We start from the raw sequence: 23,334 nt of genomic DNA on the forward strand, positions 1-23,334 counted from the left end.
CGAAGACATACAGTAGTGAAAAACACGTCGGTCTTGAGGCAAATTGTTCGACCATGTTCGAAATGTCTTACGACGAGCAAGAATACATGAATGGGGAAAAAACACTCAAGTGGTTTTGTACGTACACGGGTTTTGTACATGGAAAGTGGGTGGCAGTATGCATGTGTGTGTGTGTGTGTGTGTGTGTGTGTGTGTGTGTGTGTGTGTGTGTGTGTGTGTGTGTGTGTGTGTGTGTGTGTGTGTGCGCGTGTGTGTGTGTGCGTGTGCTCGTCTGCTTCCAAATATAACACGCCAGATGAGGGACAGAGAGGCAGGGCGAGGTTGGCACAGGGGGATATAAATGGATACTAATTGTATGGCTCAATCAGATTAAAAAGCAGAGGACTTAAAAAAACACACGCGCCCATGTGAGTGAACACACACACACACACACGCACACACACACATGAAAAATCACCCCTGGTCGTCACTCTCAATGCATCATGAGCGTTCCAAAATGACAGGTGTGGGTTGCGTATTTAAATGGACGACAATTTTATGCCTCTCATTTGACAGACAAATCCAACCAAAATGACCTTTCCCTTGTACAGTATTATTCCTTTGATCCTTCCCAAAATTTAGCACCGCCTGCCCCACGGCCGACACTTTTACTGCGCCTCCCATGCACTCCTGTACGGATTTTGCGCATTTGTTTGAGCTTAAAAAATCAAAAGACTCCAAAGAGGAAAGTGGGAAATCAAAAGAAGTTTAAGCCCAACTCGGACCAACTATGGCTCACAGGCTGCAGGGTGACACGTATCGAATCAATTCTACATGTATTTGAAAAGAATGCCTAAAAGGCAGGTGTCATTGGTCCAGTATATTCTGTAAAGCATCATTAAACTTGTTTTCAGTTGCTGTTTGCTCACTCAACGGGGCAAAATACCCGTTGAGTGGTGCACAAGCATCACAGGTGGTTACATAAATTAAAGGGGTCAAATGTTTTCTATGTTACGGGTCACATCATTTTTGTCCAGGTTTGTGATGTCTTTTTGTTTTTTAATGACTCTGCTGAACTACAATTCAAAGACAACGCCTGATTTTCATTGGTTGGTTTTAATTGTTTATTAATATAATCATTATGAATATCTTCTTCTTCTTTTCCTTTCGGCTTTTCCCTTCAAGGGGCCGCCACAGCGAATCAGTGTCCTCCATCTTCAGAGGTTTGATTCGCATGTTTGTTTTGGCCAAGCTTTTACGTGGGATGCTCTTCCTGACACAACCCTCTGTATTTATCCGGGCTTGGGACCGGCACAAGAAGACTTATGTCCCCTTGTGGCTACAGAACAAGCAACTCGCTCAGTAAAAGGCTCCCAAACACAAAATTGTCAGTGGCACAGCAACAATCAATAAAGCATACTCAAGTATACTCACCATCTGATGACAATGCTCTGTGCGGCCAGCGTGTCAATCATGTATAATCTTCCAAATTGCCCTAAAAACTGGTTGTCAGTCATCATAAATCATGCCTAAAATAAGGGTTAACATCATTTCAGGCTAACAGGAACATACTGGCATTAGTGGTCAACCACACATGGAATGTAGTGTGTGTTTGAGCCTCGGCCACCTCATACCCATCACCGCCCGCCATCCTGTGATAGACTGTGAGAAAATTTTGCATGAAAAAAAGAAAACGGCTAAAAACGCATTTCAGGTTGCTGGTACCACCGAGAGCATCGTGCAAAAGTAAGAATATGATTATGATTATTATTATTATTCGATGGACCATTATTATTATTGTTATTATTATTATTATATTCCTGAAGAGAAGGGTACCAACATTTTTCTCCGTTGTTAGTTCACGTTTGTGGAACTGAAAACGGATCATTCCAGAACACCATTTCGGCTTGAGGCGCTATGCTGTCCCCATCTTCTGGTCAATATCAGTAATGCTGTCGGTGTCGGTAATTGAAAACAAATCTACGAGCCGTGTTCCGTTTACGTTGTGTGTTTCTATTTTCCGTTTAGAAATAACTGAAAATCAATATGTTGTTTGACTTTTCCTTTCTAGAAAAAAACGAGTAAAATCAAGTTTCATGTCAATTTAAGTGTTTCCAAATTAAAACAAAATTCGGCTAACCGGCTGATGTTAAAAGCACATGTCGTGGCCAACTTCCGGTTTGTGATGAGGGCGTCGTCTATTAAAGACAACCGACACTTTTTTGTTTCGTAACTGACATCAGAAAAACGTTTTATATCATCTAAAATACTCAAAACGCGGAGGCTGATATTTTTAGTCAAATGCAAAACATCAAGAAAAATGACTTAAAGTGTCCCAAAACTGCCACAAAATTAGCTCAGAACTGGGGAGATTCAGATAGTCCTGTACCCTTGTTCGTGACGTCATACCAGGGTACTCCTTCACAAACTGCCTTGCTCCAGAATCAAAACAATGGCTTCAGAGAGTTCAGATTCGGAGAAGATGCTTTCTTGTTACTCGTCCAGTTATGAATATGATTCAAATAGTTCTGAAGAGGAAAGCATAAATGTTTGCAATCGATTAAGGATGTCCTTCCGTATCAATACGAGCCGTCTGGACGCCAATGTAGCACCCAGAAAATGCACAAGATGGCGCACACCCTCTGTTGGAAATGGGCTGATTTGTCCGCTGGGAATTTGTGTAAACTTACACCTTCTTTATGCATGTTACCGCAATTGGCTGCGACACACAACGATTCACCATCGCATTATTGATGTAGTTTTCCTTCTAATTTTGCGATCAACACAGTGTTTTCAGACCAACAAAATCTAAAATGCATAGTGTATCGCTTTCTCAGTCATGGGCATTTCAGACGTAACATCATGTCAGGCATCGTCATCAACTCGAAAACAAGACTTCATGAATATTCAGCGTGAGTCTTAAAACGTAAAATATAGATATTTGCGGTGGAATCTTTGTAAAATGCGCTCAGTAGAAGTCATTTTACAAATTATGGACGCAACTTCTCCGGAGGTGTCGGTTGTCCTTTCATCATTTCATAAAACAGAACTATCGCCTCAAATTCTGAATTATTTTATTTATTGAAAATATGGCCTGTTTTATTTTCTTGTCAATTTTCTTTTTCAAAAATGAGTGCATAATTAATTTTATTATAGATACCGCAGAAAAAATACCCTGTGACTGCAAAGTGTCCTTGACAGTTTTGAAAGGCACTTATAAATGAAATGTATTATTATTATATAGTAAAATATACTAAGTTGGTCTGACCGCAGATCGTTTCGAGTGTGGATCACACAAACGTAGATTTAAATACATACAATAACAAAAAAGTTTTAATTAAAGAAAAGCAGGGTACCGACACAGCAATTATCAAAAGAGGCTGGAAGAATAAAAGCCAGACAAAAAGAGAACAAAAAGTGCTTCCCAATTACAAGGACGGAATTATCACCCAAAAAAAACCCAGAAAACAAAATGCGACTAGCGCAATTAAACATAACCAGGGACAAAAACCAAGATGAAACAAATACTCACAAACCGGAAATGACAATGCTGATGAGAACGACTCGTAACATGAAACGAGAGATCTAGAACAAAGCACTTGGTCAAAAGCAGTGAACAACAAGAGCAATACAAGGCAGACAAGAAGTCCATGTCCTTCAGTAGGTTGACACTAATTTGCCTTGATCAGACACAGGTGCACCGGCTGAAGGGTGATACCCCCAAAAACCAGCTTGTGCTGGACACAAGAAGAAAACAAAAGAAAAGAGCGAACCATGACAAAAATCTGCTCATTTGTGGGAGTGAGTGGCCATTTGTGATCACTCTGCATGCAGCGTTTCATCACCAAGCCACCAATTTACACTTGAGATCGTGATATTCATCACCCTCACTCTTTGCTAACATGTGGGTAGAAATATTTTTTGGAGAATATTATGGTTGTTTAATTTCAAATTTAGTGTGTGAGATGGAAATCCAAACGTATTTGGATTCAAACACAACCAAAAAATAACATTTTTTTTTTCAGGTCTCCTCTTTAATGTCTTCACAGCCTGCTCTCAAATACTGTGGGGTCTTCTCTTTGGCCAGCCGGATATCCGTCCACTGTCTCAGTGCCTACAAAAAAAAACAAAATACCAAAGGCTTAGCTGATTTTGTGACGTAAAAGAATTCTCACAATAAAAAAAAAAGTGCAATGACCTTTGACCTGCCGGGTCAGGAGACGTGGCCCTGCCAGGCCGATGCCCAGCGCTCCGATAGGAGCAGTGATTAAGATGGCTAACACGGCTAACGTTAGCACATCCAAACCGAACTTCACCAAGGTCTCATCACCCACTTCTCTTGCCGTGTCCAACGCCGTGGAGCCGATGGCCGCCTATCACACGTTTAGTGAGTTAATTAGGCCACTCCCACCATGACCAAGATCTGTTGAGCTTCTGGTGAACTTCAACCTCCAGCTCCGAGGTCGGTTGAAGTACCTGCACCGTGGCCTTGGGCAGCCAGGCGATGGCGATGAAGAATTTCTCCTTTAGCACAAAACCCGCTCCGTGTACCAGCGCAAAGGTGGCGGCCAGTCGCACCACCAGACCAACGGCGATCACGGCCACACCCAAACCTGCAAGAGGCCGCAGATGACTCATCGCAACGTGATAGGTCGCCCACCCTGTCGTGCTATGGCGTGCAACTCACCCACAGTGCTGAGGCTCAGTGTCGTAATGACGATTTCTGCTCCAATCAGGCCGAAGAGGAGGGGCTGGAACACATCCCAGCACCTCCCCAAGATGGCCGCCACACCCATCTGCAGGGAGACGTAATGTCCAATGGGGAGGGACAGGATAAATCTGAGTGGAAGCTGGGGTCTTTTTTTTTAATCTACCTCAATAAAGTTTGAGGATGGATGAAACCACAATTGCCAAATTTTACCCGAAGGAGAATATTTACGCTTCATACAGAAATTATCCCATGGGATTCATCAATGGTCGAGACCATATTCTTATCCCTCAACGGGTCGACCATGATTACCTTTCCAGCACGCCAACCCAGTGCGGCCAGGAAAGCCAGAACCAAGGTGCACAGACCGCCAGCCCCGGAAGCGCCCACCACTTGAGTGAAAAAGACGGCAAAGATGGAGGACGCCAACAAGAGGAAGCTCCGAGTCACCACCACGTCCTCCTACATCAGCACCACCTTCAGGTCACCGGATATCAAGGTCACTGACTAAACAAAAAAGGGTTTTCCACACGAACCTGATCTAGGCTGGGGAAGAAACATAAGAAAATGCCTACAAGGATGCCAGCCAAAACTCCTCCCGCCACTTCCAGGAGACCCTTCAGGATGCTCATCCACGTGGAACCTAAGCATTTCCACAATCTTGGATCTAAGCACACCTCAACCAAAAGCGAACCAGAAGCCGAACCCGTGGAGAAGGTCACGCCCAGACAGGTGGAGAATCCCGTGATTGCTAAAATGTCATCAAAGCTGCCAGCGGCCATCAGGAGTGTCGGGATGCCCTGTGGAACCCCCAAATATCGCCGGTAGAAGCCAAGAGAAACTTTAGGAGTACCCCAGCACAATTTCAATCAAATCGCAGGCCAAGCCGTGGAAAGCGGCGGTTTACCTTCTCGGTTCCGTAACCTTCCTTCTGGAGCAGTAACATGGATGGAACCACCACGGCCGGTGACACCGCCGCCAGAACAAACCTGCACACGCATGAGCATGGAACATTTGGAACCATCTAACCGCATCCAATGCAACACGTACCCCAGTAAGAAGCCCCACGCCCACGGCAGAGCCAACAGGAAGTGAGAAACCACGGCAACCACGCAGGCCTCCATGACACACGGCCCCACCGCCACGCGCAGGCATACGGCCTTCAGGCGCCGCAACGCCTGCAATGACACACCCCGTCACCACGTGTGCGGCCTTGCGTGTACCCGTGTGCGTGTGTGTGTGCGTGTGCGCGCGTGTGTGTGTGTGCGGTACCAAAGGGTCCAACCCTAAACCAGCTCGGGTGAGAATGATGGACAGCGCCACACTCCTCAAAGTTGCGGACCAAGTGGGGTCCACGTAGACGGCGTCCGTCACGTAGGGAACATTCCTCAGGACCAAACCGGCCAGCAGCATACCTGCGCAGACACACATGGTATAGTGTGTGTGTGTGTGTGTGTGTGTGTGTGTGTGTGTGTGTGTGTGTGTGTGTGTGTGTGTGTGTGTGTGTGTGTGTGCGCATGTTTGTGACTTCATAAGTCATATTTACCAAAAAATATCCATGCGTCTCAAAATTCACAAAAACATGAAATGTCAAAGAGTGTGTTTGATGTGATTGTCCCCACAATTCACAAAAATCTGCAACTGTCCTCATATGTGGGAATTTTGTCACACATAAAAAAATGCACAATAACCAAAATCTGAATAGATGGATGTGTTCCCGATTTTTTTTCATGGTTAAGATATTTTTTTGGAACCGGTAGGACCACGGGAAATGTCAATTTTTGGGCCAAAGCTACGTACGTTCTGAAAAACTCATGAAAACACGTATATGTATGTGTGTGTGTGGTCTAATGTCAGGTCATACCAAGCAAAGGTGGGATGGGGGGAAGTCCAGGAAACTGGACCATCCCAAGTAGTCGCCCTCCCAACACTGCACTGATGAAGATGATGACCACACCAAAAACTCTCCCTCCCGGCAAACACTCATTTCCTGTTACTGACCACGCTGCGCCAAAGAGCAACGCTAACATACATGCTGTGGAACCACATTCGCGCACACACATAAACCGACACAGGGAAACAAACAGGCATCGACACTCATATCGGGAGACACACACATACTCCAAGGGAAAAATAAATACACACACACACACACACGCACACTCACGTACACACACACACGCACACAAATGATCACCAATCATGCACATATAAAGAGACACAGATATATACAATCAAAAAGACATACATGCACAAACAGACACACACATCAGCAAAGGGCCACAACATTGGTTGACATTTGAATTGCCTGATTGACACCTTTAGTGACGATCAGATTGATGAGTCCACGCGGTCGAGGACATCTGCTTCTCAGGCGACTGAAGGACGAGGCACAGCAGGAACACATCTGCAAAAACAAGGACAGTCACTGTGTGTGTGTGTGTGTGTGTGTGTGTGTGTGTGTGTGTGTGTGTGTGTGTGTGTGTGTGTGTGTGTGTGTGTGTGTGTGTGTGTGTGTGTGTGTGTGTGTGCGTGTGTGTGTGCGTGCGTGCGTGTGTGAATGTGCGTGTGCGCATGTGGCAGACCTCGCCGTGTCAGCTTGTCCGTCGTCGTCACTACCGCAGCCTCTTTGAACCGTGCTGACCTTTACTATCACAATGCACTGTAACCGGTGTGACTTTAACACACACACAATCAAGTCTTGCACTTTGACCCAACTTGCATATGCAAGTGTGTGTTTTGTGAATTCCTTCCTTGTTGTCTTTTCATCCATCTTACTCTTTTGCGTCAGTCCATAAACACTGAGTGAAAGGTACACACAAAAATGCACAAAAATACACAAAAAGAAAAAAAAATCACACACCCAAAAAATAATCAGAAACACAAACATGAAGAGAAAGACAAAAAAAAATACAGATACAAACATGTACACTCATTGACATAATATACATGCAGACAGACATACGTACGCATTTAAACACTAAACACACATCCATAGTCAGAAATAAAATGTTTGAGCAGGTGCTTTATTGTTGAACACAAAAACAAATTCACTCCCTTTACATGGTTCCTACAATAGAAAAGCAGGAAGTGACATCATGTAAGGATTCTCCTCGCGATACACACACGTGATGTACAAAAAAGTGTAGAAAAATACTCTCGATAAAAGCAAATCTTCCAAACAACAGCTAACCACTAGCTACCAGGAATGTGAATGTGAAGGAATGAGCAAACATCGACAAATCACAGAATTTTCCGTCGGACGAGATGGTCTCATCATCTGTCGCCATTAGCGCGTTAGCATCCTTTTTTAGCCAACGCTAGACTAGTTGAGCTAGCCACAACACTGACGGAACACAGGGATAATCACAAACGCCACACGCTGTTATTCGCTACTCAACAGAAAAGTGTTTTGACTATTTATTCCATATCCTTGATATCCGAATGAAAGTCCAAGTACGATTACACGCGGGTTAAAGTAGAAGACATTCATGGAACTTTCGACGTATATAAAAGATATCGAATAAATTGTGCTATTAGGCCAAACGCAGCCATCATGGAGTACAAAAATTCATTACTGTTTATGAATGAGACTGTGATTTTGCTAATGTGCCCTAGCTAATACAATGACATCAACCTGGATATCCCATGAGTGACTAATACGTTAGCTAAACTCTGTCACGTTAAGATTACATCAGCTAACATCTGAAGGCTAACGGTGTCAAATTAATGCGTGCGGTGCCGCTCCACACCCACCCAGGAACGGGAACCGCGCACGTCAGTCAGGCAAGTACGTGCGCATGAAGATCTGCTGACGTATCCATGGTGTAAAGTGGCTAACGTTGCTATACACGCCGGGTCCCAGCACTTTGCTAAAGCACACGCTGCCCCATGACGTTAGGCCAAACAGCGTCCAGCGGGCCCCTGACATCTCTTCGCACACCAGCGGACCACCACTGTCACCCTGGGAACGGGAGGAAGACAACACGCTTGACACAGGCCGCTAGAGGGTGGTGGTCCTACTGGCTAAAGCCTAGAAAATAGGATTTGGATGCTACAACTAACAGATTTGACTTAGAAATTGGAATTTGGTTGGTAGAGGTTGAAGCTACAACCTAAAATCGACCACAAAGCTAGACCCTGGAAAATACACCTTTGTGGCTTGGCTTAGAAACTGTGACCAAAATGCTTGACAACAGTAATCAGGGAGACCAAACGTTTTGAGCCTAAAAAGTAGCAATGAGATGCTCAGTTTATCCGTCTTAGAAGCTCTACTTCTTGGGACCAAGTCGTCGGAGGGTCAAATTTATAATGTCGGTCCTAAACAGGAGAACCAATAGGCCTACAGACATGTCAGAAACAAGACTTTAGATTTTGATCCAAAAAGCGCCTTTCAAGGGACACGAGAACTTCTAAGAGAACCCAGAACATAAACACTTTTGAAAATCATCGGAATCTACAATAAATTAGCAACCGCTTGGAATCTCCTTCCACTTCGTAGCTACAATTTTGAGGCGTGTGTTGGTTACCATGCAGGAGTCGACGGTCCCGGCCTCGTAACCGGCACAAAGCATCCTGGCAGTTATGGTCTTCATATCAAAGTAGGACTGGCACTGGGACATGGAGATGATCCGGACCTGGCCCTCTTGCAGCTTGAACGGCACTGGGGAGGTGGTATAGCATGTAACAAAACGAAGGCGAACAAACGTATCGAACAAACAAACGTATCGAAAGCTCTATCTTAAGAGTCCAAGACTTGGATGAAGTACCTATGGTAAAGACTCGACCTTGAAAACTTGACCTTAAAAGCTAAACTCAAAAGCGAGAGCCCTAAAAGCTAGAACCTGCTGGTGAGAACTTGATAGCTAGACTCGCGAGCTCGAACCTACTTTGTAAAAGTGAGAGGCTAGAAACTACGACTCAAAATCTATGTCGTTCAGACTTACTTCTGTTGCCCATGTGACCCCATCCGGTGATGTAGCAATAGGAATCCGGAGTGGGAACCTGATTGGGTCCGGGTAAACACACAGGCCTCACCCATTCCGTCTCCTCCACCTGTGGGACAGGATCCCACAATTCCCCAGCAGCTCCAAAAACATTCCCCTCACCCGCCGCTGGGATGGCTCACATCGGATTCCAACTCCACCACACTGATGTCGTAGTCCACTACGGCACGGTTGTAGCGTGGGTGCACCGTGATGGCCCTCACGGCACGTCTCTGACTGTGCACACCGGGATGGTCCAAGTTGTTGATACCCAGTAGAACGTTCCACAAGTGGGCCTTCTCTCTCCTACGTGGGTACAGTAAATTAGATCTTTTTTAAGATAGAGCCTATAATCTAGATGAGCTACTTCCCCAAAATGGCAAGAAGCTAGAAAGCCCGGTAGCTCGACGTGAATAGGCTCACCCCTCGAAGCAATGCGCCACCGTCAAGGCCCATTTGGCGCCGATGAGGACGCAGCCGCACACATGACCGCTCTGACCGCTTTGCAGAGAACACTGCCACGGCCACGCCCCCTGCCGGGCCACGCGGCCTCCCAAAATCCGCTTCCGCCTTGAGAGATGCGTACCAATCGCCGGGCGCAATCCGCATTCTGGCCGGGAGACAGGAACCAGGAAGTAGACTTGGCCCACATCAATCCGAGGAGACTGGTCTCTGAAGCTTACCATCTCTGACGCAGACGAGAGACACTCGCTTGCCGGAATGACACGAGTGACTGACACGTACGTACACCCACACAGCCACACACACAAACACACACACACACATACAAACACACAAAAACAGAAATGTGTATTAAGTTACACATATACAAACAGAGACGTAGTCAGAGGTCAATAATTGAGTCTAATGTTAGCATTAGCATGTTTACTCACTAACAGCCTTCTCCACCTCTCCCAAAAAAAATCTACCTTTCTTCGAAACAAACAAACAAACATACCTCCTCTTCTCGAGTCGTGCCTGTAGAGCCAAGCCTTTGCGTTTCTCCCACTCAGGATGAACATGTAACCAGCGACGGCGGCCTGGAAGACTTCCTTGTTCAGACATCATGGTAACCGAGGCAGGAACCCTGCGGGACACGCTGACTGTGATGGACCAGCCGCATCACCTGTGTGTGCATGTGTGTGTCTGTGTTTTGCGTGTGTGTGTGTGTGTGTGTGTGTGTGTGTGTGTGTGTGTGTGTGTGTGTGTGTGTGTGTGTGTGTGCGTGCTACTGACCTTACCCTAGTCCCAGCTGGTCACAGGTCAGTTGGCTGAGGTGGTGGTTCCACTCGTCGGCACACACGTGATAGCGATCAGCCGTCCTCAATACTGTCAGAATGGAACCTGACGACTGGCTCAGAGACACTGCACAGAACAACGTGACGCCCCATTCATCTCACTATTTGTGTGGCGATATATGTGTGTGAGTGTTTGTATGCACATCCTTACCACAGTCCCACTCGTCTGAGGCATCGGTGCAGTGTTTCTTTCCATCACACCACAACGTCCTGTGCACGCACTCGTGGTTGTTGCATGCCAACTCATTATCTCCACACGCCGCTACCAATCCAATAAAATACACACACACACACACACTGGATTAAGTCAAGGCAGTCGCATTTGCAAGCTCAGACCGACAGAACTGGTATAAAACATCCAGATTTATTGGTGCGAGACCTTTAATGCGAGAGTATGGGTGTCAAAGTCATTTTTTGCTGAGCGCCACATTGTAGTTAGCGTTTCCTCTCGGGGGCTGTTATAAATTTGGGGAAGCCATTAGAATGTTTCATCTCCTCCCCATCTTACATATAGAACGCACAACAAATTAATGAATAACTACTTTTCAAATTTGAAATCCAAAATAATGACTGTTATTGTGGTTTACATGGGACAATGTGAAATTTTGGTTCGGACTTTAGCAAGCATCGTGGAATTTCACAAGTTTGATTTGCCTTAGTGGGCCGAATAAAATGATGTCGTGGACCAGATTTGGCCCCCAGACCTTGACTTTGACACCAAAAGGCTAGAGTATAAAAAGACATTGCTCAATGTAAAGGCTAGTAGTCAGCACACCCGCTTCTCCTCAAGTGAGTTGCGGGTGTTCCAGAGCCGCTCACAGCTGAGTTCGGGCAGTAGACGGGGTACACCCTGAACCAGCCAATCGCACAGCACATGAAAACTAACAACCATTTGAGCTCATGGTCACTCCTATGAACAATTTTTGTGTTCCTTTAACCTGCTACGCATGAATTTCGGACGAAACTGCAGTACCCGGAGAAAACCCATGCAGGCCGAGGGGGAACATGCAAAGACCCCATCAAATCCTGGACCTCTCCACTGTGAAGCGGACATGGTCACCAGCTAGAAATTGGTGGCCAGAATGCAGAAACTAAAGCTCAGACGTTAGCACCAGGAATTTAGCCCTGAAAAGCTAACATTGAAATACTAGAATCCAGAAGTTTTAACTTGGAAGATACAATTACTATCTACAATTACTACTATAAAAACTATCAGAAACTTAGATATCGAAGCCGAATTCGACAAACGTGAACTTGGAAGTCTGACGTGGAAGCTAGACATACAAGCTAAAACCAGAGTCCAGAAAGTACAACGGAGGCTAAAATGCAAACACTTGAGGTCATGTGACACACAAGCAGGTAACGACTCACAGCAGTTGACCTCGTCGGCCAACAGGGGGCAGTCTGGGAAGCCGTCGCAGATCATGCTGGTTTTGATGCAGACTCCACTGCCTGGACATTCCCACAGAGCTCGTTCGGTGCACCCTGCCACATATGCGTAAAGACACGTGAGCGTAGCCGTCTCCGATTTTGCGTCACATACTTTAAGACGGCGGTCGCACCGCAGTGGTCTTCATCGCTGCGGTCGTCGCAGTCGGCAAGGCCGTCGCAACGCTTGTTGGCGAGGACGCAGCGTCCGGAGCGACACTTGAAGTGGCTTGGGGAGCATTCTGTTGGCGTGATGACAAAACAAATAGAGACAGGAAGTTAGCAAAAGAAGCGAGTCGAGTACTGATATGGACACGAACGCACCATCCACGTCGGCCTCGGGGAGGAGGCACGTTAATTCTCCGCCCTCTTCGGGAAACTGAGCGCAGTCTGAGTCGTCGGGCCATTGCAATCCCACAATTCCGAGCACCGACTCGCACTTCTCCTTGGCCATGCGACACAGAGACCTGTGAAGACACAACAGAGTCCATGAAGTACAAAATGGCACCCAAGTAGGCAGCCGTCAGTGCTCTCACGAGCCTTGCTTTTTTTTGTTGTTTTTGTGTTTTCTTTTGCCACTTTGAGTTGTTGTGCATCGTCCGGAATGGATACGGATTGTTTTTCAGAATTTTTGGCGACGACATTTGCTGAGCGGTTGCGCCGTTTCAGCAACACGAATATGCCAGCACTGTTTTTGATTGGAAGGAATGTCAGTGCCATTTTACTGTCACTGGTGGACATCTCTGTGGCAATTGTGCTTTGCCGTGTTCAGCGGAAAGGTCGGTGCAGAGCGCTGATGCATATGTGGAACTGCCGCGGCTTGGAATTGAAGCGGATTTACGTGGGACAGGCAATGTGAGACAATCCATTTTCGTCAATCGTTGCTACAGCTTTGTGTTTGCTTTTAACATTTAGCTTGTAGTAGACGTGTATGTTCCACCATGATGTTCCTGATCCACTGGTGAAAAGGACGCTTTGATCCTCCCCTCTTTCATCTAGAACTGCTTCATACAACAAAGATGGTGCAGAAAGTGCTTGAGATTGAATGACTGTCTTTTGTGTTGTGTCACAATATTTATTTTTGTTGTTGTTGGTTTGACTTCAAGATGGCACCCGCAAGAGTGCCTGCCTTTACAGCAGCTCCTGTATTTTGTTTTTTCTACTTCTTCCTTTCTTCTTACTTTCATCACTTTGCTGCTGTGAACTGTAAACTTCTCCACTGCAAGACAATAAAGGCTAATCCAATCCAGAGACACTTCCATCATACATTGCTAACGATGGTTTGCTAGCCCTGACCCGCATTGTCCTATTTCCATGTAGCGTTGCTCATTCTTCTCGACCTGACCTCAGCTTTTGACACCATTTCCCACCCTATCCTTCTCGACAGACTTTCCACCCTAGGCATCACCCACATCCCACTCCGCTGGTTTCACTCCTATCTCTCTGATCGCGCACAATTCATCCAAATCAACTCGTTCACCTCACGGTCCTCTCCGGTGTCCTCTGGTGTGCCTCAAGGGTCTGTCCTGGGGCCACTTCTCTTTATTATCTACCTACTTCCTCTTGGCAATATTTTCCGTAAGTTTGGCATTCACTTTCACTGCTTCGCGGATGACACCCAACTCTACCTCTCCAGCAAACCCGACGCTTCTCTTCCACCTTCATCCCTCTCTTGTTGCCTCTCAGAAATTAAATCCTGGCTTTCCCATAACTTTCTCAAGCTCAACAGTGAAAAAACTGAACTTCTTCTTGTCGGTACCAAATCCACCCTCCACAAAACTAACAGTTTCTCCCTCACCATTGACAGTTCTACCGTGTCCCCCTCCCCTCAGGTCAAGAGTCTGGGTGTCATCCTCGATAGCTCACTTTCCTTTCACTCCCATATTAATAACATTACTCGGTCTGCTTATTTCCACCTCCGTAATATTAACCGTCTCCGTCCCTCGCTCACCCCTCACTCCGCTGCTATCCTTATCCACAGTCTTGTCACCTCCCGCATCGATTATTGCAACGCACTTCTCTTCGGTGTCAATCAGAAATTTCTCCATAAACTCCAACTCGTCCAAAATTCTTCAGCCCGGATCATCACCAAAACCCCCTCCTTTCACCACATCACCCCTGTACTCCAGCAACTCCACTGGCTACCGGTTAAACATCGTATCGAATTCAAAATACTTCTGTTTACTTTCAAAGCCATCCATAACCTTGCTCCTCCCTATCTTTCTGACCTGCTTCAAATCTCTGTTCCCTCTCGGTCCCTCAGATCCTCATCCTCCCTTCACCTCTATGTGCCCTCTGCCCGTCTCACCACGATGGGATGCAGAGCTTTCAGCCGCTCTGCTCCCAAACTCTGGAATTCACTCCCACCCAACATCCGTAATATTGACTCCCTCCCTATTTTCAAGGCTCATCTCAAAACCCATTTGTTTAAAATTGCTTTCAATGTATAATTCTCTCTGCTATTTTATTATTTATCATTTTACTTATGGTTTTATTGTTATGTGCTGTGTTCTATTGTTTTTATTGTAAAGTGTCCTTGGGTGTTTTGAAAGGCGCTTGAAATAAAATGTATTATTATTATTATTATTAACTGTTATTACGTTGACCTGTTTAGTCTTATTTGAGGAGGATATCCAACGACTCCACGGGAAAGGGACAGGAATGGAACAGGACAGGTTTAACGGACACTCACCTACAGGGTGGCACAGTTCTCAGGCTGACTGGGTCGCACTTGGGTACGAGCAGCGTGCAGGCGTAGAACATGAGATACTGGTAGCAGCCCGTCTGAACCAACGCCGGGAACAGGGACGACTCCCAAGAAACTGAGCTCTCCCGCTGTGACACGTGACCCAGGAAGTTGGGGAAGCGAGTGTGGTTGTAAGGCAGGTTCATGCACAGCTCCAAGGTGATTGGCTCGCAGCCGGCTAACACGCCCGAAACGGGAGTTAAAAGGGGAGTTAAAAGAATTGTAAAGACAGTTTGGGAATAAAAAAAAAATAGGAATTTTGACGATTGAGCCATTTGTCAAAGGCTTACAGCAGTTGGGGTGTCGCGAGTCACAGGATGTGGACGTACAGCCTGGTTGAGTAGGGGGGCACGCGTTGTGAGCTGCGAAACACACACATTCAGACAGTCTCACACACACACACACACACACACACACGCGCACGCACACACACACACACACACACACACACAAAGGCAGCCTGTTGCCAGGTGGATGTCTCACATTGCTCGGGCATGCAAAGCTCTTCGTCGCTGTTGTCTTTGCAGTCGTCTTCGCCGTCACAGCGGAACGCCGGAGGAATACACTGCCCGTTGCGGCATTCCCAAAGACCTTGGCTGCGACATGCTGCGCAAACACGCACGCACACGCATACAGACACACACAAATGAGTCTTTTCTGGGATGTGAACAATGTTAGGGGATCGTCACGATGTCAACTCACAGCAGTTGAGCTCGTCACTCTTGTCGACACAATCGTGGTCGCCATCACAAAGCCAATCCCTTGACACGCAGCGGTCAAGGGATTGACCACAGCGATGCTCCCGCGTTGCATCGCACACTTCCGGATAATAGTCAGTCAGTTAGCCTAGCCTGGCTTAGCATAACATAGCCTAGCGTCGCCTACCTTAACCTAGTTTAGCCTATCTTAACCTATCTTATCCTATCATAGCTGAGTTTAGCCTAGCGTAGCCTATTTTAGCCTATTTTAGCTGATCTTAGCCTAGATTAGCCTATCTTGGCCTAGCTTAGTCTAGTTTATTTTAGCATAGCCTAGCATCGCTGTTCTCAAACATTTCTGTCCGATATGGATCGAAATGACCCTCTCAAAATTTCAACTAAATTCTTTCAATGTATTCTATTTTTTAAATAGTCTCGTCACATGGCCGTTTGAAAATTCCGATTTAAAGGACAACCGACGTCTCCGGACAAGTTGTGTCCATAATTTGTAAAATGGCTTCAAATGACTTCTACTCAGCATATTTTACAAAGATTATACGGCATATAGCTATATTTTACGTTTTAAGACTCGCACTGAATATTCCGGAAGTCTTGTTTTTGAGTTGGTGACGAGTCCTCATCCTACGTCACTGAAGGAACGCCCCTGACTGAGAAATGACATACCTTGCATCACCTCAATGCATTTTGCAGTACTTTGTTTGGTCTGAAAACTTCGTGCTGATCCGTGTTGATGGCGAAATTAGAAGGAAAACATAAATACTTCTACAGTGTATTTGATGTTCGCTTACAAAAGACAATTTCCACAGAGCTTAGTCGCCCTCTTCTGCCTTTTTTTTGGGTACAGTGAGTACTAAAGAGTTTGTCAATACATTTCTCTCCAGATGCATCAAAGTGACCGGAATAAATTCTTTAATCGATTGCAAACATGTATGCTTTCCTCCTCAGAACTATTTGAATCATATTCATAACTGGATGAGTAACAGGAAAGCATCTTTTCCGAATCTGAAGCCATTGTTTTGATTCTCGAGCAAGGCAAGACGTCTTGGCGTGACGTCACGAACAAGGGGGCGGGACCTTCTGAAACTGGCCACTTCCGGGTTCAATTTGAAGTAGTTTTTGGACACTTTAAGTCATTTTTATTGGTGTTTTGCATTTGACTAAATATATCATACTCCGTGTTTTGGGTATTTTAGATGCTATAAAACGTTTTTCTGATGTCAGTTAGGAAACAAAAAAGTGATGTCGGTTGTCCTTTAATGTGTGCGCTCTCACCACAATCGAGCTCATCGCTCAGGTCACCACAGTCGTCGTAGCCGTCGCACACCAGAAGCGGCGACAGGCAGCGGCCCGTCAGGCAATGGAACTGCGCCTCGGAACACGCTGAATGATGATGTCATCAGTTGCGATGATGTCACGGTATCACTGCGACGACCTTTCAAACGTGCGTGCTCACCGCAGTGCGCCTCGTCGCTCCAGTCATCGCAATCGTTTTGGCCATTGCACACCAGCTTCTGAGGGACGCAAATGCCCGTGGCACACAGAAAGTTTTCCTTCCCGCCGCATGCAGCTGTTGGCCAATTAGAAAGTAGCGTGTGATGTCACCAAACAGCCAAAAATGTTCTAACAACGTCCTGTCCTTAACATTCCTGTCCTGATCTGTCCGACCCCCTCCTTTAAAAATCCCGTCGCAGTCTATCCTGTCCTATTTTCCACTAGTTTTATCTCTTATGTCTTGTGCCAAAAACAGAGCGCCGCTTGACTTCATTCAAATGAGACAGAAAATGTCCTATCCTTTACTGTCCTTGACTGTCCTTTCGCAGCCCAGTGGAGGTTGCCGGTTCGCGTCCCGCTCCGGCCTACCTGTGTGGAGTTTGCATGTTCTCCCCGGACCCGCGTGGGTTATCTCCGGGTCCTCCGGTTTCCTCCCACACTCCAAAAACATGCATGGCAGGCAGATTGACCACTCCAAATTGTCCCGAGGTGTGAGTGTGAGAGTGACTGTTGTACGTCTTTGTGTGCCTTGCGCTTGGCTGGCAACCAATTCAGGATGTCCCCTGCCTAGTGCCCGAAGAAGGCTAGGATAGGCTCCGCGACCCTACTGAGGAATAAGCGGTATGGAAAATGGATGGATGGACTGTCCTATCCTACCTAGTTCCATCTGTCTCGTTTCGTGACCAATGGGTGGCACTGGAGGGCCCCGCCTGCAACTGGTCATTTTAATCAATGGCAGCTAAAAAGGACTCCCGGCACGACCATTCAATGTCACACTGACAAGTTTGTTTTGTCTTGTCAGGTTTGTTATGTTTTCAGCCATGTTTTAGTCATGGTTTTCTTTGATACTTTGGACCTTTTTGTGTCTGATGACTTTGTTGTTTTTGATTTAGTTCCTGCATCTGTGTAGGCTCTCAGTCATAAAGGAGTGGTCTATCGATGAAAAGGTTTCTTCAGCCATCATCTGTACTTATTTGAAGGTGTCGGATGTTTCACTCATCCGAAGAGCTTCTTCAGCGTACTAAAGTTGTGTTGGTAACTCTGGTCCTATATATACAGTAAAGTCTCGTTATATCGATATTCAAGGGAGTCCGAAAAAATATCGATATAACCGGGACTATCGATATATCCGACCCTGTTTGCATGTAATTTTCTCCGTGCGTGCATAGAAATAGTATCGATATAACCGGGACTATCGATATATCCGATATCGATATAACGAGACTTTACTGTATATCCCTAAAGGACAGAGGTGGTAGTGCCAGACCTCTGCTCTGAGAGGTTTCTGTTCTAAGGTTGGGGGAGCAGTAGATTACACTCTGAAGCTAATCTCATTACTTCTTTTGTACTGTCTGATTACCTCTGATTGCCCCATTAGCTCTGGTATTACCTCAGGAGAGATGACAGCTGAAGAAACATTTTCATTGATTTAGTTCCTTCCAACTTTATTTATAATAATAATAATAATAATAATAATAATAATAATAATAATAATAATAATAATCCATTTCATTTCTAAGCACCTTTCAAAACTCTCAAGGTCAGTTTACAATCACACGATAAGTTTTTTCTGTGGGTGAGCAGCGGCAGCCACACGCGCCAGCGTTCACTCAACTTGGAAGTAACTCAAATAGATAGAAAGCTAGCTAGCTAAGAGTTACCTAATAATCACTCAACCCTGAAGTAACTCAAATAGATCGAAAGCTAGCTAACTAAAAGTTAGCTAATAATCACTCAACCCGGAAGTAACTCAAATAGCTAGAAAGCTCGCTAGCTAGCTAAGAGTTAGCGAATAAACACTCAACCGGAAGTAACCGGCTAGATAGAAAGCTAGCTAGCTAGCTAAGAGTTAGCTAATAATCACTCAACCCGGAAGTAACTCAAATAGCTAGAAAGTTAGCTAGCGAGCTAAGAGTTAGTACAATTTGTCAAATACACCCTGCTGCTCCCTCTTGCTTGTTGTTTTGGGGTCCACCACCACCACCTTCCAAACCGCGACACCATCCTGCCCTTTTTGCAGCACTTTTTTGCATGACATCAACAAATGTCCCAGCCGAGTCAAAAAAATGCCACTCACATTGTTTGCCCACAGCTTGTCGGGGTGTGAAGCAGGACGGCGGGGTGGCCTGGCTGAACTGCGAGCAACGCAGGAAATCGGGCCAGGAGGCGTTGAACATCTGCAGGACAGGCTCGCAACCTTCCCTGGCGGCTTCGCAGAAGGACTCGCACGGAAACACCACCGACCTGCGGGAACAAGCGAGTGCGTAAAGATTCTGGGATGTGGCGAACGGAGCGTCCGCGCGACTACCTGTGCTGAGCGTCGTCGTCGTGGTAACACTGCGGCAGGGCCAGAGAGCAGCCGAACAACATGATGTGCTTGTAGCAGGATAGTCTGCTTAAGTAGCTGAAGAACCTAGAACGCACATCACGTCACTTCCCCCAACATGCGTCTCCCATTGCTTCCACACTCACCGAGCTTCGCCCACCGTTACCTCAGCAACATGTCCACTTCGGAGCTCTTCACCACAGCGCCGGCGGAGGACAGCCATGTTTGGTTGTATGGCAACACGTGACATTGAGGCTCCACCAGTGGCTGGCAACCACCTGATCACATTTGGAATTCAAATAAACTCATGATTGAGGAACTCATGAATAAATCACATGACAATTTTTACAGTCGCCGCTGTGGATTAATTCAGACGTAGCACTACTGAAAGCCTAGCTGCAAAATGGACATTTGTCGTTGATTCAAAAAAAGAATCACACCAACAAAATACCATCAAACCTTGGTTTTCGAACGTCTCGGTTCTTGACCAAAATGTTGTCTTTTTAGGCCTTGGTTTACAAGCGAAAATGGGTTCCCGACCAAACTGTGCGCACCTAAATGCACCACTTGACTAACCCGCCGCTTCGTTATACGTCACTTCCTTGTGTCGCGTCTGACCGTCGTCTCGCGTTCCATTGTGAGCAGGCGTGTTTTTTTTATCATTCAATCACGATAAAAAAGGCAATCATTGATTACATTGATTATAATGGGAAATATTTCGGTTTTCAACCAAATCAGTTTTTGAATAGGTTTCTGGAACGGATTATGGTTGAAAACAAAGGTTTGACTGTATCATCCATGTTAAGTCTCACAATTTGCTTGAGAGACTCCCAATTTTGACCACATTACTCACTTTATAAAGCAACTATTGACATAATACAGACAGTTCATTTTGTGGAACAAAAGAAAATGTAAAAAAACAAAAACATTTTTAGACTAATTGAATGTATACATAAACAATGAAAGCATTTTTGTGTTTTATTTACTTCTAATTTACACTTTTGTAACGCTCACATTATTTTAATGCGCACCGGAGAGTCGCGAGTACGAATATATCTTACATATGCTATATATTATCATAAGAATGCAAAGAATGAAACAATTAGTGAATCATGGTGTATCAGCATTTAATTCACAGTCCACCACTATGTAGCAGTATACTAAAACCAATGCAGATAGTTTTGATGGAGGAACAAAGAAAACTAAACTGCAGTTATGTTTGTCGATCTTCCAAAATGATAATGAAAATGTATGTTGTGAGCGTTCTTTCGGATGTCTATATGTGTTGCTGCACCATTGGTACTTATAATATCTATACAGCATACATAAATACCTGCATCCGATGCCGAGGTGGCGCCAGTTCGCCAGGTAGAGCTCAGAGAGGGTACAGACGTCAGAAAATCGGCGGCTGTCGTGATTGGTGGAGTGGGCGGGGCCTGAGATGCATCCACCGGGAGGGAGGGTATTGTCCTGTTCCCACAGTAACTGTGCTCTCTGTCAGCTATCAGCTCAGGAGAAGAAAGGGGGCTGGAGTCAGAGACATGGCCGCCAATCATACCTAAAGAAAGAAATAAAGACATGTTTCAAAACTTCTGAATGTGTGCGTGTATATGTGTATGTGCGTGTGCCCGCGTGTGTCACAAGGAGCTTTTTGATTGGTTCACTTAAAATACACAAGTGCGCTCGTCTATGAATAGTGTCAAGGAGATCAGGTTACCATGGCGACCCCGGTTACATGTCTCGCTCACTCACAGACTCAACTGTCGGCTAATAATAACAATCATTCGGGAAGGTGGGGGGTGCGGTGGGGGGCCTCCACCACAAGTGCCAGGCGGGGTTGGTTTGAGACACTAACGCAGAGTGTTTGTGTGTGTGTGTGTGTGTGTCCCTCTTTCAAGGATGTTGCAAGGTCGGCGAGAAAAGAATCACAAACAAAAATGGTTGACAGATTGAACAATATGAAGATGCTGAAAAGGTGACAAGATGTTTTATGGCACTCGTAAATATTTGACATTCCTCTACACTTTACACGCTCCTGATTGGCCGACACCTCCTTGTTGTCATGACAATACCTTTCACACTCTGTGTCAAACCAAAGGCGCTTAGAAATTAAATGTATTACTGTATTATCATTATTTCAGAAGGACTGTCCGGTGTGTGTGTGTGCGTGTGTGTGTGTGTGTGTGTGTGTGTGTGTGTGTGTGTGTGTGTGTGTGTGTGTGTGTGTGTGTGTGTGTGTGTGTGCGTGTGTGTGTGTATGTGTGCGTGTCTGTCTGTGTGTGTGTATGCGTGTGTGCGTGCGTCTGTGTGTGTCTGTGCGTGCGTGGGTATGTATGTGTGTGTGTGAATACCAGTGAGAGCAAGCACAGACATCACACCGACCACCAGACCGGCGACAAAAAAGAGGACGTAAATGAGTCTGAGTCGGCTGGACGTCTGTATCTTCTGAGGACATGCGTCCTCGCCCATCCCACTTTCAGTTACTCCGTCGGTAGCCTGATGGAGCACAAAGGAGCAAGGGAGGTTGTTTGGATATCAACACCGTTTTATGAAACTATAAAGACAATAGTGTCGAGCATTTGTCATTGTGTATAACTGAAACTGAGCACAAGCGGAAAATACAAATGTCTACATAATAAAGTTAAAATGTATGGATACAAAATGGTTTATTTTTAAATGAGATAATATATTTACATTTTTGTGTTTAACATGCATGTAACTAGAAAAGTATTTCAAACAACAACAGTCTCTTTTTTGTTACTTGGCATTTATTTCATTAACTACCGTCGGTACATTCTTATTTTTGATTTTTTTTTACAAATATTTTATTTGTGGCAAATTAATTAACCGATTTCATGAAACAAGGCTGTATGAAGGAATGTTAAATACATATACGTATATGATAGTTGTATGTAAGAATAAGCAAAACAATTATTTGATTAAAATAAAACATTCTATGTGTGTGTAATAAACACTTTGCTTTGAAATGTTATCATGACATGTTTAGAATACACGGTTCATTTTAGACATGTCAAACAAATCAACAAACCGATTATGTAAATTAAAGGGATTTTAAATGTTTGAAATAGCTTCATTTACAATTATTTTATGAGCAAATATATATTTTTAATCATTGACACGTGTAGAATAACAACAGTGATATTTCAGGTAAATTAAACAACTAAACCAAAAAATGTAAAGTATCGATCGGCGGGGACGGTCCCAAAAACGATGACGTCGTTACGGAGGGCGGAACTAGACGAGTCTTAAAAAGTCAAGTGAGGCAAATAGCAATCGGCAGAAGTCGATTGAGCTGGCCATTCTGCTTCCGGTTTATTCCTTATGTCGCCGAAAACCACGTGCTCGCCTTCCGCGCTCGAACACAAACTCACCGTGTCCGCTTCAGAGCTGAAGGTGACTCGCGGCCACGAGAACATGACCTTACTCTGCCGCCTCGCAGCAAGCGACGCGACCAACTGAAATCTGCGACCAGACACCCGCCGGACCAGCAGCTGCTAGGCCCGCCCCCTTCTCCTTTTCCCTCCTCCTCTCTCCACGTGACCGCGTCTGGACGTGTGGCGCGCGTGCACGTGGCAGATATCACCTTTGTCTTAACCACAGGGAAGACTCTCACAAAGACATGCACGCAGACTC

At 45.5% G+C, this 23,334-nt stretch overlaps 2 protein-coding genes across 9 annotated transcripts; both read right to left on the reverse strand.

Moving 5' to 3' along the window:
- Window positions 1–3,290: 3,290 nt before the first annotated feature.
- Window positions 3,291–8,570, reverse strand: LOC148901938 (sodium/hydrogen exchanger 9B2). Of its 7 annotated transcripts, XM_088990086.1 has the most exons (13): window positions 7,273–7,327; window positions 7,007–7,094; window positions 6,552–6,722; window positions 5,960–6,102; window positions 5,738–5,865; window positions 5,595–5,676; window positions 5,394–5,487; window positions 5,224–5,330; window positions 5,000–5,149; window positions 4,667–4,775; window positions 4,456–4,592; window positions 4,178–4,352; window positions 3,291–4,093 (listed from the first exon to the last, which is right to left on the reverse strand). In XM_088990086.1, the coding sequence occupies exons 2-13, from the start codon at window positions 7,092–7,094 to the stop codon at window positions 4,023–4,025; spliced, it is 1,455 nt and encodes a 484-aa protein (XP_088846212.1). In that variant the 5' UTR covers window positions 7,273–7,327; the 3' UTR covers window positions 3,291–4,022. The 7 variants fall into 7 exon arrangements, with proteins under 7 accessions (XP_088846212.1, XP_088846211.1, XP_088846210.1 ...); XM_088990085.1 differs by lacking the exon at window positions 7,273–7,327 and adding an exon at window positions 8,444–8,570 and having other exon boundaries at window positions 5,224–5,487; XM_088990084.1 differs by having other exon boundaries at window positions 5,224–5,487; window positions 7,273–7,328.
- corin (corin, serine peptidase) lies at window positions 7,693–23,221 on the reverse strand. 2 transcript variants are annotated; one of them, XM_088990077.1, is made up of 24 exons: window positions 23,073–23,221; window positions 22,032–22,176; window positions 21,014–21,238; window positions 19,847–19,958; window positions 19,663–19,767; window positions 19,432–19,598; window positions 17,317–17,430; window positions 17,136–17,243; window positions 15,847–15,963; window positions 15,628–15,750; window positions 15,435–15,476; window positions 15,091–15,322; window positions 12,723–12,865; window positions 12,533–12,640; window positions 12,342–12,455; window positions 11,122–11,232; window positions 10,914–11,037; window positions 10,631–10,759; window positions 10,356–10,405; window positions 10,096–10,282; window positions 9,816–9,978; window positions 9,634–9,742; window positions 9,217–9,350; window positions 7,693–8,651 (listed from the first exon to the last, which is right to left on the reverse strand). In XM_088990077.1, exons 1-24 carry the CDS (start codon window positions 23,115–23,117, stop codon window positions 8,466–8,468), a joined length of 3,093 nt encoding a protein of 1,030 aa, XP_088846203.1. In that variant the 5' UTR covers window positions 23,118–23,221; the 3' UTR covers window positions 7,693–8,465. The 2 variants fall into 2 exon arrangements, with proteins under 2 accessions (XP_088846203.1, XP_088846202.1); XM_088990076.1 differs by having other exon boundaries at window positions 15,435–15,506.
- Between the last annotated feature and the right edge of the window lie 113 nt (window positions 23,222–23,334).

The sequence above is a fragment of the Hippocampus bargibanti genome, linkage group LG02 (genome assembly GCF_051943395.1).
Source record: "Hippocampus bargibanti isolate YZ-2025 linkage group LG02, ASM5194339v1, whole genome shotgun sequence".
Taxonomy (NCBI): Eukaryota; Metazoa; Chordata; class Actinopteri; order Syngnathiformes; family Syngnathidae; genus Hippocampus; species Hippocampus bargibanti.